The sequence below is a fragment of the Leptosomus discolor genome, chromosome 11 (assembly GCF_034619465.1).
Source record: "Leptosomus discolor isolate bLepDis1 chromosome 11, bLepDis1.hap2, whole genome shotgun sequence".
Classification (NCBI taxonomy): Eukaryota; Metazoa; Chordata; class Aves; order Leptosomiformes; family Leptosomidae; genus Leptosomus; species Leptosomus discolor.
In genome coordinates this window covers 14,408,841-14,422,627 of record NC_141401.1, presented here as the reverse complement: position 1 = coordinate 14,422,627, position 13,787 = coordinate 14,408,841, and the positions used below count along the sequence as shown (strand labels likewise).

The following is a 13,787-nucleotide window of genomic DNA, read 5'->3' as shown; positions in this document are numbered from 1 at the left end:
CATGAGATAATGTTGGGTTTTACTGCATGGGAAATATGAAATAATCCTTTTTTCACTACACAGAGAATATGAGACAATCACAGGGTTTTTAGCATGAGGTAATACTATGAAATTTTGATAGGATTGTCCTTTTTCACAGGATCGCCCCAGAGCAGTTAAGGAGTGTCTTGATTCAATAGTTTCAAAATTTATACCTGTGATACGTGTCCAGAATTTGGCTTGTTTCAGATACACTTTCCAGATGTAGGGAACCAAAAAAACCACCCCAAAAACAACCTACATCAACAAAAAAAGTACCTTTCTCCAGGTAATACTTTTTTTTTTTTAATAGTAAGACAACATGAGGATGAGGTGATAATACCGCTGCTAGTGTATTGGCCAGCTTCCTGGCACAAAGTTTTAATTCAAATTAAAAGAAAATATTAAGAAAAGAGATTGGTGATGGTTAAAATAAGTTTACTAGGCAGAGTATTTACCCTTTGTTTGGTGTACATCCCTACTATTAAGCAAGACACCTCCCTTGATAGTTTCATTTTTTTCTTGCTTTCTTCTGAAAATCTCACTACTGAGGGAGATTTAAACCTTACCTTACATTTTCCAGTTGATATTTCAGATACTAGAAGTCAGGAATTCTATTCATCAGGTCCACTCCTGACACAAAATATTATCCAGGCAGGTGTCTTGGCTGAACAAGTGCTGCACTCACTAAAGATTTATTTGTTTTATTCACATAACCATTTGCTGATCACACCAGTATATTATATATCACTATCTGGTTCCTTACAGGATTCTTTTACTCAGACGAAGAGAGGCCAAATGACATGGTCCATCTCTCTTTCTGCCTTGACAACACAAAGAGACTGTCTGGTTAGTCAGAGGCACAGAAAATGTGAACTGAACCATTTCCTTTTCAACCCATTTCTAGCACTGGAGGTTGAAAACAGCAAAAATCAGATATGTTTCCATAATGGCACATTACCTAGCAGCTCATTATATGGGATTTATAAGGTTGCATTAAAGAGAAAATTCATTGAGACAACTTCAGGAATTGAAAGGGAAGAAAACACAGAATGCAGATTTCTTACCTCTGAAATAAACAATCTGGAGGTGTGTAAAAATATAGGTGCAATGTTGAATAAGCTTCTATTCCTAGGGTGTCTACTACATGCTCTAGTTTCAGAAAAAATAGTGTGTATTTTATATCAATGTAGACAAAAGTACAGCAAGACAGAGAAGAAAAGACATGCTGTTACAGTGTGTAAGGTAAGAAGTCAAAGAGAAGACCGTATTATAATAGCTACTAGAAAACGAAACAGAAAAATACATCACCTTCTGAGGACTCATGTCAGAGAAGTTAGAGTCCAAGTTAAAGCTCAGCATCTGAAGGGAGAATCTGAGGGCACCAAATCACGTAGAGGACCTGACCCAGAGATTAAGTTATATAAATCACTAAAAGATCACTTTCTCCCCAAATTAATTGATCTTATGTATTCTTTTCTGGTTTTCAAACCTTCAGCAAATACTGTGAAGGAAGCTGATACTGTTTTAAAGGCTAGGAAAGATGAAAGTGATTTTTCATCACAGAGGGACATAGCACTGTTAAATACAGAGTGTAACAGATTTGTAGCAGTACTGACAGCTACATCAGCATCAGTATTACCTGAAGTACTTCGCACAGCCTCACTGAAAATTAGTCAGAGACGACTGCTGTTAGATAACTTCCGTATGTTATCGATCATGAGATATTCGGACTTCATAATGTTAATGATTGGTATACTGTTTCCATTGAAGAAGGAAAAGGCTTGTGGTCATCGTAAGTGGAAATTCGGGAAGGAAATATTGATAAAAGATGTCAGAAATAAATGGACTGAAGTTGTACTCTATAAACTCTTAGAATCCTCTGAGCTTTCTAGACAGACATGGAATAGTTATTCACTGTTACCAATCTTGTTTGCATTATTCGGGAAACAATTTGTACAAAAAGTGAGGATGAATAAACCAACATCATGTTTAAATGCAAACAAGTTGATTTATGAAACAATGTTATCTCTGAAGGAAATCCTATTAGCGATTCAGACTGCTTCAAACCCATTGCGTTTGAGAACACCTCAGCTTCTAAAATTAATTATTCTTTCAATTCACAAGCTTTGTGAATATGATGTTCAGGTCAAAATGAGATCAAGCTACAAATTTATTTTAAGGTGGTCAAATGCCACAGAAAGTACAGGATAGACAACATTATGTATAATTTAATAAAACAGTATAACAGTCTCTAAGCAAGTAAGTCCTGTGAGCAATAAAGCGAAAGAAACACCGGCTCCAATGGATCAGATCTTGTGGTTGGAGTCACTGGAGTCTAACAAAAGCGTTATATGCAGGGATGACTAATAAGGTCTCCCTTCTCTGCTTGACTCCTGCTTTTGTGAAACATAAGATCTCATGTCTTTAAAATTACCCCTCCCACCAGTGGAAAGGTTATGGAGGGAAGGAGAAGAGTGATTTCCTAGGAACCTCCACTAATATGATTACACAACAACTTATTATAGTGTTATGGCAAAAATTATTTTGTACCTGAGGATCGTATTTTCCTTCCAGAATCTTGTAGTAAAGGTTTCTTCATAATGTGTTGCAAAGACCTTTTGATCACCTGCAGAAAGAAATGCCAGCCATTAGCAGGAAATCTATAGACCTAAGTAAGAGGTTGCTTACATGTTACTCGGTATATATTATTTTTTCATTAGCCCAAAAAAACTGGGGCAAAGTACAATGAAAGGAGAAGGAGAAGTGGCTGTTCAAAGGAAACAAGAGGATTTCTCTCTGCTGCATTGTCTTTTGATTCATATTGTTAAATATTAAGCAGGAAGACCAACGGGAAGTCCATTTATTTGGTAGCACTTCCCATTTTAAAGGTACCTTCAATGTTGTGCAAGCCCTTCACAATTTACTACACTAAAAAAATTATTTTCCTCCTGGCCCTGCATTTTTCAAGACCAGTAGAGGGGCTCGGATAGTACGACTCTGTTATGTGAAAATGGAAAGCAGAGAAGAAATGGGAGAGAGAACTCACCATGACAGAAATGGTGTCTGTGCCATTGCGTTCTGTTGTGAGTGTTCTGAGTAGGAGCTACGGAACTGACCAGAGTCCAGGCAGGAAGGGAAAGCAGTGAGCTTCCCTGAAATCCTAAAAACCCCTGTTACCTGTTCAGCAAATTCTGTAGCAGGAGGTACAGCCCTAGAAGGGACTGCCCAGGGGGAGGGAGAGCTTTGGCCAAAGGTTATAGATTTGACATGGGACACCCAACTCTTCTCCATTAAAAAACAAAACAACCCCCTCAGTTATGTTCCTTTAGTATTTAGCATCCTTTCAGATTTAAAGGACATCAAGCTATTTGCAGTAAAAACTGAAAAGACTTTGGATTGGTTTGGGTAAGACTTTTCACTTGTACTATGACCGTATTCAAACCCAGGGATATTAATGAAGACATATCTGTATGTTTGGGGAAAAAAAACCCTCAAACTAAACTGTGTTATGATTCTCTGCCAATGTTATTTAGATTACCAGGATGTGTGTGTTCACTGTACTTCTCTCAGTTATAATGCCTTTTGTTGACATCTGTATACTTTAAATGAAGAGACAGAATATTCCTATATCTCAGATTATAAGGAATAATCAAAAGAATCCAGACAAATGATTTGCTTTTTGTGGTTAAGATTAGTGCAAAAAGTGCTTCTTTCAAGAAATCACTGCAGATTTCCTGCACTGTGGGGGAAAATGAGCAAACAAAAATGCTTTGAGACGTGTAAAAAAAAACCACAAACCTTTTTTATTATTGTGTGTAACAATATCTGCTTGTGCTTATCCAAGGTCTGTTCTTGCTCTTCTTGTCATTGTAACCTGTTCAAAATAATCTGTAGGTAATACAAGAGATCAATTTTTTGATAGCAGAGTACCAAATACAAATTTTATGAACTACTGATAGTCAGGTTGCCACTCAGTTCCATGTTTGGGACTGATACTCCACAAAAGCTTTCACCAGAATTATTTCTTTAGCAAGCTAAAGGCACGTAGACAGAACCTGCACTGTAGAACCTGAAGTAACAAGATATTGCTGGTTTCATCCCCCAAATTAAAACTACAACCAATTTCTAACACTTCTAAATGCACCTCTATGTCAGTGTGTGTAACATTTGAACATTCTTTTTGAGTGTACCTTAACAGAGACCATTTTCAAATTATCCTCTCAATATAAGTAATGATATTTTGACTACAACTTTTGCACAAGCAAATGATGGGCTGTAAAAATGTAGCTGAGCATCCACTGGTGGCATTTTCAAACAGGGCTCTAATTTGAATCTGTTATATGTTCTCCATCACAGAATTTGCTGCTGTTTCAAACTATTAATTTTCACCAGTTCTGGAGATTCTAGGAGGGTTCTTATTTTGAGGGGCTTAGTGTTTGCTCTCACTGTTGCCATACTGACAGCTCAGCTAAAACGAGCTTATTTTTAAAAAGCTGTTTCTAATTCCTATAGCTGTGAAAATTTATCTTGAAAAGGTGACACGACTGACACTGATTCAGTGATGTGAATCACTGAAACATTTATTTTGAGAAGTTTGTGCTACCTGCTAATCTCAGTGGGGTTTCTAGCTGTGAAATGTAATGATGGCCATTTATAAATTGTTTTTTAAAAGCATTTAGAAGCACTGATCCCATTGATTTGGGAATAAAATTTTTGCTCCTAAATTATCAAAGCACTTGAAAAAAAATTCCTATTAGCTATTTCTCTGCTAATAATTCTAACGTAACTATCCAGGTAATATAATTTCCAAGTAACTCAAACCCATCTTATGCCTTTCCTTTGGAAAAAAAAAGTTTCCAGTTTTTCACTATAGCTATATGTTGTCTGTTTAGAAAAATACCCTGCGTTGTTATGAAATGCTGGTAGGCATAAAATAATCACTGCGAGGGTCCTGCTACATTTGAACGCGTATTTGTTTGACCTAAAACTGTGGTACAGGACCAAGGCACGCCCCCACCCCCCCCCCGAAGGGAGCTCAGGTCACCTCGCTGCACACCTTGAGCCTGTAGTTCAGGAGACACTCCTAGACAGAACACCCTCAAGGCTAATCTGGAGCCCCTGGGAAACAGCCTCTTCTGGAGCCTGTCTGGCTGAGAAATGGTCTTAGGAACAGGAAAACCTTCCCCACAATCTAATCATGAAAAATAATCAGACAGTGGGGGGAAATAATTATTTTCTTAATGTTTGCAGAGTGCTCAGAGATTATAATAGAAAAGACCCTATAAAAGACCATTTAAATTTACGTTTGCTATCTTTGTAACTTCTAACTATGCAAACTTCCAAATAACTAAAATGTTATTTTCTTGTATCATTCCACTGAGTAAAACAGAAGTAGGCATCTGAATAGAAAATGGTTTTTTAACTTGTTCTCTCACTTGGCCAGACACTAGGGTTTCAGAAAACTTAGGTCGATACCAAAGTTAGTGTTGTATATGAAAGCTAATGAACACCAGTCCAGAGTCACTTCCAGTAGAAAAAAGTTCTCAATTTTTAGAAAGACAAAAATAAACTAAGAGGGGCAATGACACCGAGTGAATTTTGAGGTAGACTTTTATCAAAGAATTAAGAATCGTATGAAACCAAACTCAATAATTCAGTCTGGGGTTTAACGTCCTTGTCAGCCTTCTCTGCCGCATGCTGCAAGTCGAAGTTTGGCAGCACCATTTACATATCTTGGTCTACCGTTCCCTGCCAAGGGGGCGTGATTCAGTATGACTCATTCCTCCGTTAAAAAAAGGCTTGTTCCAATAGTAAGCTGGGCCAAAACAAATCTGACACAGAGTAACAAACCCCAAGTTCACTGTCTTTGCAGTTTTCTGCAGTTTTTAACCAAAAGTGCTTTCTGGCAGTACAGTTGTGACAATTTAGCATAATCTAGCTCTTCTTTATCAAATTATCCCCACCGTCTTAGAATGTTATAGAAACATCCTATAAGGGGATCTTCGGATTAGTAATTTTAAAATTAAAATGACAGCAATAGTACCAAACATAAAACTATCATACACATCATACCGCGTGCCTATTACTTTTTGTACTTTTGAAACCTACAGTCCACTTAATTGAAAGATGTATTAAGAAAAAATGTGCAAGGAAACATTATTCATATTCAAAACATGGGGAAAAAGAATGTCTTTTACCTTTTGTCAGCAAAACCATCACTCCTCCCTGCAGGGCTTGGGACTTTGAAGGTTTTCTTTTTTCCTTAACGAAAACAAAATCTTGTTGTGGTCACTTAGGGATTATATTCTCTGGCTGAAAACACGTTACCATCAGCACTGTAACTGCAGATAATTATCTTTAGAGCAGTCCTGTTATTCACATTGGCCTCAATTCCTGAAAAGTCATTTAACTTTGTCTACTTTAAAACCTCATGGTTATTTTTTGAGTCATAGAGGTATAGATCATTGCACTGCAAAACTTCCTGTAAATTAAGAACCAGCTCTGCCTTTTGGTAGGTGCATCTTTTAAGCAGATATATTTTGGTTTCACTCGGTTGTGGTTGAAGAGCAAATGAGCATGGAGGGAAAATTAATTTGGGTAGCAAAACACTTTAATCACAGATGTTGCAATTTTATCAACTAAACCACTTCCACATCACTTGGACGACACGACACAGTCTGGGAGAGACAGCGTAACGGTTCCAGCCATGCAGGGCATGCTTCTGGGGTCCCCTGGGCTCATCCCCGCTCCCCGAGGTTGGCCATGATTGATCCTGGACTCTGGTGCAGGCTCTCGGGGTTCCCCCCCCAGCACCTTTTCTGTGCTATGTTTACCTCTCAAGTGTCCTCAGCTACAGGACCTCGCTGATGATTAGCCCCTTCAAACCACACTCTCATTTCCCGTTTTGCTGTGCCATCACTGGAGCTCTCACTGCCTCTTCGGACACTTCTGGACGTGCTTGCACAGTCAGGACACGTGGTTGGCCATACTCCATCTACTTCTACTGCAGCAAAAAGTTAAAAAGTTCATGGGCTTATGCTAGTAGCCATGCTGACTAGCCCTAACTCGTGCTAACAGCTATGGGAATTCTGTCTGTGTTACAGAAATTAACCATTTTCTTTGCCTCCTGGTTAAATACGTAGCTTATGCAGACAGAAAGGGACAAACATGACATTCCAGTTATGCTGAAAAACATGTATCCACCTCCCACTGAGAGGCTTCTCTTAAAATACAAGCACACTCCAGTTCCAAAGAGCTTTCCTTCCAAACGCAGCAACTAAACGTTTCCCAAGTCACACCCACTCTCGCTAATCTCCTATCCCTAGAAGGCCACTGGGAGTTCACAGCTCATCCCGTCTTCCCATTAAAAAACCCATCACCAACACAGCCACGAGCAAGTGCTGTCTGTGCTCAGCACCAACTGAAACCAACAGTTAACTCTCGGGACAGATATGCTGCTATTGTAACAGGTCCAGGAAAAGTTTTAACTAGATGTGGGCAAAAAGTTGCCAACTGTACTCTCGGTTGGTACATTCGAAGCAAAGTTACCGTTATTCGGTCGTACAACAGACAGCTAAGCTAAGCATTTTCTTTTTCCCCACACTGAAAACAGGCCAGCTGCCTGACTGGGCATTTAGAAGTGTGGTGAAATGGTGCAAAATTAATCTCATTTCTTGTCATTCTATTACTAAGTTAAAGTAAAAGGGATGAAAGAATTTAAAAGGGAGTAAATATATTATTAGCTGTACTGAGACTATGCTGAATTTACCTTCGTGAGCTTTGCAATACCGCACTCCAGCTGCAGCAACCAAACCCGGCGACTGCATGAAAAACAGGCGACCGCGGGCGACTGCATGAAAAACATGCAAAAGCAGAAGTCTGGTTTGAAGGCTCTATATAAAGACACAGCCAGGGCTTGCGTGGCCCACAATTTCAAATTAAGAAGAAAACCACTTTTTTAAAGGAACTTAAAGATACGAGGTAGTCTTAATTTTTAACACTCTAGATTTAGAAGTTTGTAATAGCATCATGCTACAAGAGAATCTAAAAGAAAAGGCAGCCAGTGCATTTTGATTGTGTAAACTTAAACACACAAAGATGAAACTGCTGGTACACCCAAAGTATCAGGTATTACTCTAAACCAGGTATTTCTGACAACTGAAATTCAGTTCAGGATGGTGAGACAAGTTGAGCTTGTAGCTGGACACCTCTTTAAATGGGAGCTTTTTCTCCAAGAACAGAAGGCAAGGTACTTTTACATATTTTCATCTTTATTTAATGAGCACTTTGTTATTTTTCTCTAAAGATTTTCATTCATTTTACCTAGTAAAACCATTCAGTTCGGTAAATAGGACTAGAGTCTGGGAAGATTGTGCATCTCTCTTGAAATAAAATCCAGGAAATGGTGGATTTTATGCATCAGTGGTTTTTCTAGACCATTCTACATACATAAATAGAGCACATCAAAGTAGTGTTTCCTTCTGCGTGTTGATACTTGGGACTCCAACTGCCGTTTGTGCAAACCATTCTCGTTTTGGAAAAAAGAGGCCTTCTTCAATCGTAGAATCCCATCAAATATCATTTACCTGCAATTCTGATGTGCACAGGGGATTACACAAAACGCAAAGCTTTCTCGCAGCTATGATATTAAACTCTATTCCGGCTACAAGATCGGTAATGTTACCAAAAATGGTGTTTACATTTTGGAAGGGGCTTTGATTGCAAGATGTCCACTCTTCCAGACTCCTCAGCTTTCTGGAATGAGACAAACAGCTTGCTGAAGCAATAAAAACGTATTTACACTTGGTTTGCTTTAGCTGAACCAAGATGAATGAGAGTCATAACGGTAGTATAACCATGAAGCAGGTCATCCTTTATGTCGTTACATTCTCTTAATACGAAATTCCCAGTAACTATTCGATCGCATCCTATTTCCCCATGTCCAAAAAAGCCAAAGAGGGGAACGTTTGGAAAAAACTTCCTAAATGCATCTGCTTCCATATTCCTCTTGGTTTTATAATGCCGATATCCTCTGCCAACACACGCAAACATGAAGCCAATGGTGTTATGCTCGGGGATGTTTGCTGCTTTGAGACGCTGCATGGCGGCTTCTGCTGTCCTCTCATCAGCTACGTCCTGGTCTAACAGAACGGTGGCACTCTGGATCTGGGGACCGCTGAAGGCCAGCCCAACCACGCCGCAGGCATCGCCGGGCTGGGCATTGTTGCTGAAAGGCAACAGGCACCGAGTTAGAGAACGTTCCAGGGAGACCGCCTCCAACCTGAATTAACTTCTGCTCTGGCAGAAGTAGGTTTTGAAGCAGATCAACATCCCAGTGACGAGATCCAGCCCTGTCCTGTGAGTGCCGCGTCCTTCAGCAGCGGCAGCACACGGGCGCGCTCCTGGGGCACGCTCCTGCTGGCGCCTTCAGCTACCGCTCTGCAACGCGAACCAAAATGAGGCCGATAGAGAAACACAATGTTCACATATATGGTCTGTGTCTCAACAAGTGACAATTTATCTGCAAGACAGAGAGTAAACACAGACTGCGATAAACACCCATAGGGTATCTGAAGCCGGAAATCTCCTCCGCAGTGGGCTTCTCCTAGCTGCGTTTCCAGAATCCGATTTGTAACACTGTCATAGAAAGCTTCCAGCTTTTCTGGCTAGATCACACTGTAGCAGTTGGACTTTATTCTGTTAAAAAGATTTATCATTTTACTACTGCTAATGGGCATTTCTAATATGACGTCACTAAAAGAGCCAGTGTTTCTTCCATCTTAAATCTTCTTTACAATTTACCTTGAAAAAGATACCTACTTCTCAGAGGTCAGTGATGTAAAGCTCTCCACTTGTCCCCCAGCCAGGATGATACTTTTCTCATTCAAAGGATTGACTATTTGATGAAGAAAACGAGTCGCTCCAGACTTCCAGGAATTGTAGCCAAACAGAAGAACCACCCGAAGATCTGGGTTATTCTTCAGACCTACAAACAAAACCAGAAACACCAATCCTCTGATTTTTAAGTCCTGACCCCTGAAGACCAACCACTGTAGCCTCTCCTCAAAGAACACATCACACCTTTAGTAATGGCTTTCCATTGCTGCAAGTGGAAAAAGAAGACGCAAGTTGCCCAGGCATTCGGGAGCTGGGCTGCATTCCCCATGTAAGCAAGAATTTCTGAAAAGAATCTAACAAGAAAAGCAGATTGACATCTGATTCCTCCAGCTTTCCACTTCTTTAGCAGAGCATTTGAGTTTTACCACAGCCTCCAAAGGCACAGCTCTTCAGTTTTCCTTGGCAGCCTTAATTGTCCATTTACAGATAAGAACCGAGCATATAGGTTATTCAACAAGAACCACAACGCAGTAAATACCTTTACCTGAAAATTAAATAAACTACATGCATCAGCCAGTTGCTTACCCCAAGGCAGAAAACCCCCAGGTTCCTAGAAGACTCAAGAAACCCTCATTAGGTTACTCTTCATAAATGATCGACCCTGCTGAGGACACAACGTGAGGAATGTAAACTGTATTTACCGAAATATGCTGCCTTCTGTTCTACCTTTCCTTGTACAACACCTGACTTAGGATCTAAATGCAAAGTCATTTTGAAGACAGGCAGCTCCTCTCCATTCCTTTCTGAACTGTAGTGACAGGAATCATTCCCAATGGCACAACTGAGAGTTTCATTTAACCCATCAGGGGCTGCTCGAAACCCAACAGCTCCCTCTGAACAGCTCCGCTTGGAACCTGAGGTAACCCAAGATCAACACTCAGGAAGACTCAACCTTAACACTCGCAGAAAACAGCAAGAACAGATGCAGTTACCGGCTGCAGCCCCACGGAGCCGCAGCGCGCTCTACGAGAGGGGTCAGCACAGAAGCTGTTGCTTCCACGCTGACACCTAGAAGAGCAACGCAACACTTTGCAAATGCAAAAGCAACTTGCAAATAAAGGGGAGAACAAGGACATACCTGCTTCAGCAAATTTACTTTCATCGAAGACCCTGTTCTTCAAGTCTTTTGAAAAATGGAAGGTGTGAATTTTCACCCCATCGATTTTGGGAAACAACAGAGCAAACCCAGCTTCGCCCTCTTCAATTTCTTGAGGCTGATTGCTGCTTGAACCCATAGGGGTAACTACAAAGACACAAAACCAGACATCTTGTATCCAGTGGTTCTAAGGCTTTCGTCTACGCTGTAACACAGATGAGAAGAGGCAGGATAGCTTAGGTGATGTAAAACGCGACAGCTCATTTCCGTAACAACGTATCTAATTGACAACTGGCTTTTTTTTTTTTGTTGATGTTTTGGAAGGATGAAGCCCACAGGAGCCCTGCTGGCTATAGAGCACGCTGAGGTCACTTTGGACAAGGAGACATGGATATATTTGGACACTTGCCCCCTGCCACACCAAATACAAATCAGCTGGAAAACAAGCCCAGTGCAACACCGCCATCTCAAGCCCCCCTGCCAAATTCTGCAGGCGCGCAAACACACTCAGATTTTTAAGGCCCACAAGTAAAATGGGGAAATGTGTTATACAAGCTCATGATGACAGCATAAAGCAAACTGACACAAACATTGGGAGTGTATTATTGAATCATGCTAGTGACAACAAGCAAATACCCTACTTATGCTGAAGAGAATTTTAGGCATGAAACTAGGAAAAACTTTCTAATGATTAAAAAATGAAGCACTAGAAAAAGGCTGCCAAGGGAGGCTGTGAATTTCCCATAGTTACTGCACATGCCTGCTGCTCGACCAGAACAAACAGGTACACACTGAGGATACCCTGTACAATTAATCACACTGTGACTCTAAAAAATATAGATAAACCCAAGAAACATTAAATAATTGCATTAAGGTACCAGGAAGACCTGCAATATGCTGCCTGCTCAATTAAATCAACCCTTTTAATTATATCTGTGTCACACAAAGTAAGAATTTAAGCTCCACATGACTTAGCAATAACACTGTGAACTCCTTAAAATTGAAGCTAGCAGTGACCAAGGTGGGAGCAGAACATGTGATCACTGTGTGGGAACTTTCCCATCAGTGTGCAGGACTATGCTTTCAAAACCGTATGAAAGGGTGATAAACAAGAGCTGGAGTAGATGTGTGATACACTGGACACCTTCAAGCTGATCCCTCACAAAATCACACGTCTTCCTCCTACCTACAATCCCTGGGGTTACCAGTCCAAGAACCTGACATCGCTTTGGCAACAATTTTTCGAGTGCAATGGCTGTTTCTTTACTGTTTCTTTTCCTGGCTGTTGAAAAAAAAAAAAAGAAAAAAAGAAAAAGCAAAGACGTAAAAGCGAGTTGTTCTGAACCAGCCCCGCCGTTCACTCCCATCCTGGTTCGCCGCGGCTGCCCAGCTAACAGCGGCACAGGACTACCGGCCCGCAGACGGAACCAGCGCCCTCCGGCCAGCGGGAAGCAGCCCGTCTTCCCGCAACAGCGGGCGGCTGCGGGCCGCGCTCCGCACCGCGAACGTGCCCCCTGCGGTCAGGGCTGCAGCGAAGGCCCCGCCTTCCCCTGAACCCACCTTCAGAGCCCCCCGCCAGCCGCCCCTGCCCCCCGCGGCCCTCACTGCCCGGCGCTTCTGCAGGCGGGCGGGGCAGCCCCGGCCTTACCCTTCTTCTGCTCGTGGCACTCCTCGTGCCCGCTGAACGTCTCCGCGTCAGCGATGTACAGCACCGTCTGCGGCAGCACGTGCACCTTCTGCGGAGAGACCGGAGAAGCGCCGCGCTGCCGAACCGCCCCGCCGACCCCCGCGCCCGGGAGGAGGCGCCGAGGCAGCCCGCTCCGCTCCGCTCCGCTCCGCGCTCCCGCCCGGCGCCGCGCGCACCCACCTCCAGCTCGCGGGCCAGCGCGCGCACCAGCGCGTGGCTCTCGGCGGGGCCCGGCTCCAGCGCCGACACCCAAGCGACGCGCTGCCGCGCCCGCAGGATCCGCCGGGCGCACTCCCTCCACAGCCGGCACACGCTGCAACGCAACACGGACACACCGCGTCGGCGGGGCCGCCCCGGGCCTCGGCCTCAGCCCCGGCCCCGCCGCCGTCCCGCCATCGGAATGGGAGCCGACCCCCGCGGTCCCCCCCTTACCAGGCGGCGCGCAGGAGCGCCTTGGTGGGCAGGAAGCCGAGGACGCGCTCCACCACCTCGGCCAGGTTACTGAGCACGAAGCCGCCCTTGGCTGCGGCCTCCATGGCCCCGCCGCCGCGCCCCCCCCCCCGCCGCGGCCTCCCCTTCCCCGCCGCCGCAACGGCGCGCTGCGTCACCCGCGCGCCGACGCGCCCGCGGCGGGCTTCCTGTCACGCGGGGGCGTGGACAGCAAGAGCGACCGCACTCCCGCCGCCTGCCGGCGGGGAGGACCCGCCCCGCTCTCCTGTGTGTCTGTGTGTCCCCCGCCCCCCGCGCCCCAGCACGGACACAGCGCACTTCTCAAAACGGTTTTTATTCATAAACTTGATGCAAGTTTACAAATCACTGTACATTGCCGAGGAGCTGCGGCCGGGGGAGCCCGGCCCAGCGCCCCGCCCCGGGGCCGGGCGGGCGGGAGCCGCCGGGGCCGGTCCGGACACGGTACAAGCGCGCAAGCAGGAGGGCGGGAGTCGCCCCCCGAGGGGAGCAGGGCGGGGCGCGGCCGCAGCCCCCCTCCGCTTCTTCCGAGCGAAAGCCTGGGGAGCGAACGGCGAAGGGCCCGCGGGCGCCCGAGCGGCAGCCGAGCACCGCGGCGGGGACACGCTGCGGCGCTCC

The 13,787-nt window shown here is 44.0% G+C and overlaps 1 protein-coding gene across 1 annotated transcript; it reads right to left on the bottom strand.

Moving 5' to 3' along the window:
* Nucleotides 1–8,270: 8,270 nt before the first annotated feature.
* On the bottom strand, nucleotides 8,271–13,237 carry FBXO22 (F-box protein 22). Its single transcript, XM_086471514.1, has 7 exons — nucleotides 13,134–13,237; nucleotides 12,882–13,014; nucleotides 12,663–12,750; nucleotides 12,201–12,296; nucleotides 10,997–11,161; nucleotides 9,841–10,006; nucleotides 8,271–9,247 (listed from the first exon to the last, which is right to left on the bottom strand). Exons 1-7 carry the CDS (start codon nucleotides 13,235–13,237, stop codon nucleotides 8,818–8,820), a joined length of 1,182 nt encoding a protein of 393 aa, XP_086327640.1. The 3' UTR covers nucleotides 8,271–8,817.
* Between the last annotated feature and the right edge of the window lie 550 nt (nucleotides 13,238–13,787).

Coding starts and splice junctions, on each gene's coding strand:
- FBXO22 (XM_086471514.1), bottom strand. CDS start 13,237: ATGGAGGCCGCAGCCAAGGGCGGCTTCGTGCTCAGTAACCTGGCCGAG. Junction 13,015..13,133: donor GCGCTCCTGCGCGCCGCCTG/GTAAGGGGGGGA, acceptor GTTGCGTTGCAG/CGTGTGCCGGCTGTGGAGGG. Junction 12,751..12,881: donor CGCTGGCCCGCGAGCTGGAG/GTGGGTGCGCGC, acceptor GTCTCTCCGCAG/AAGGTGCACGTGCTGCCGCA.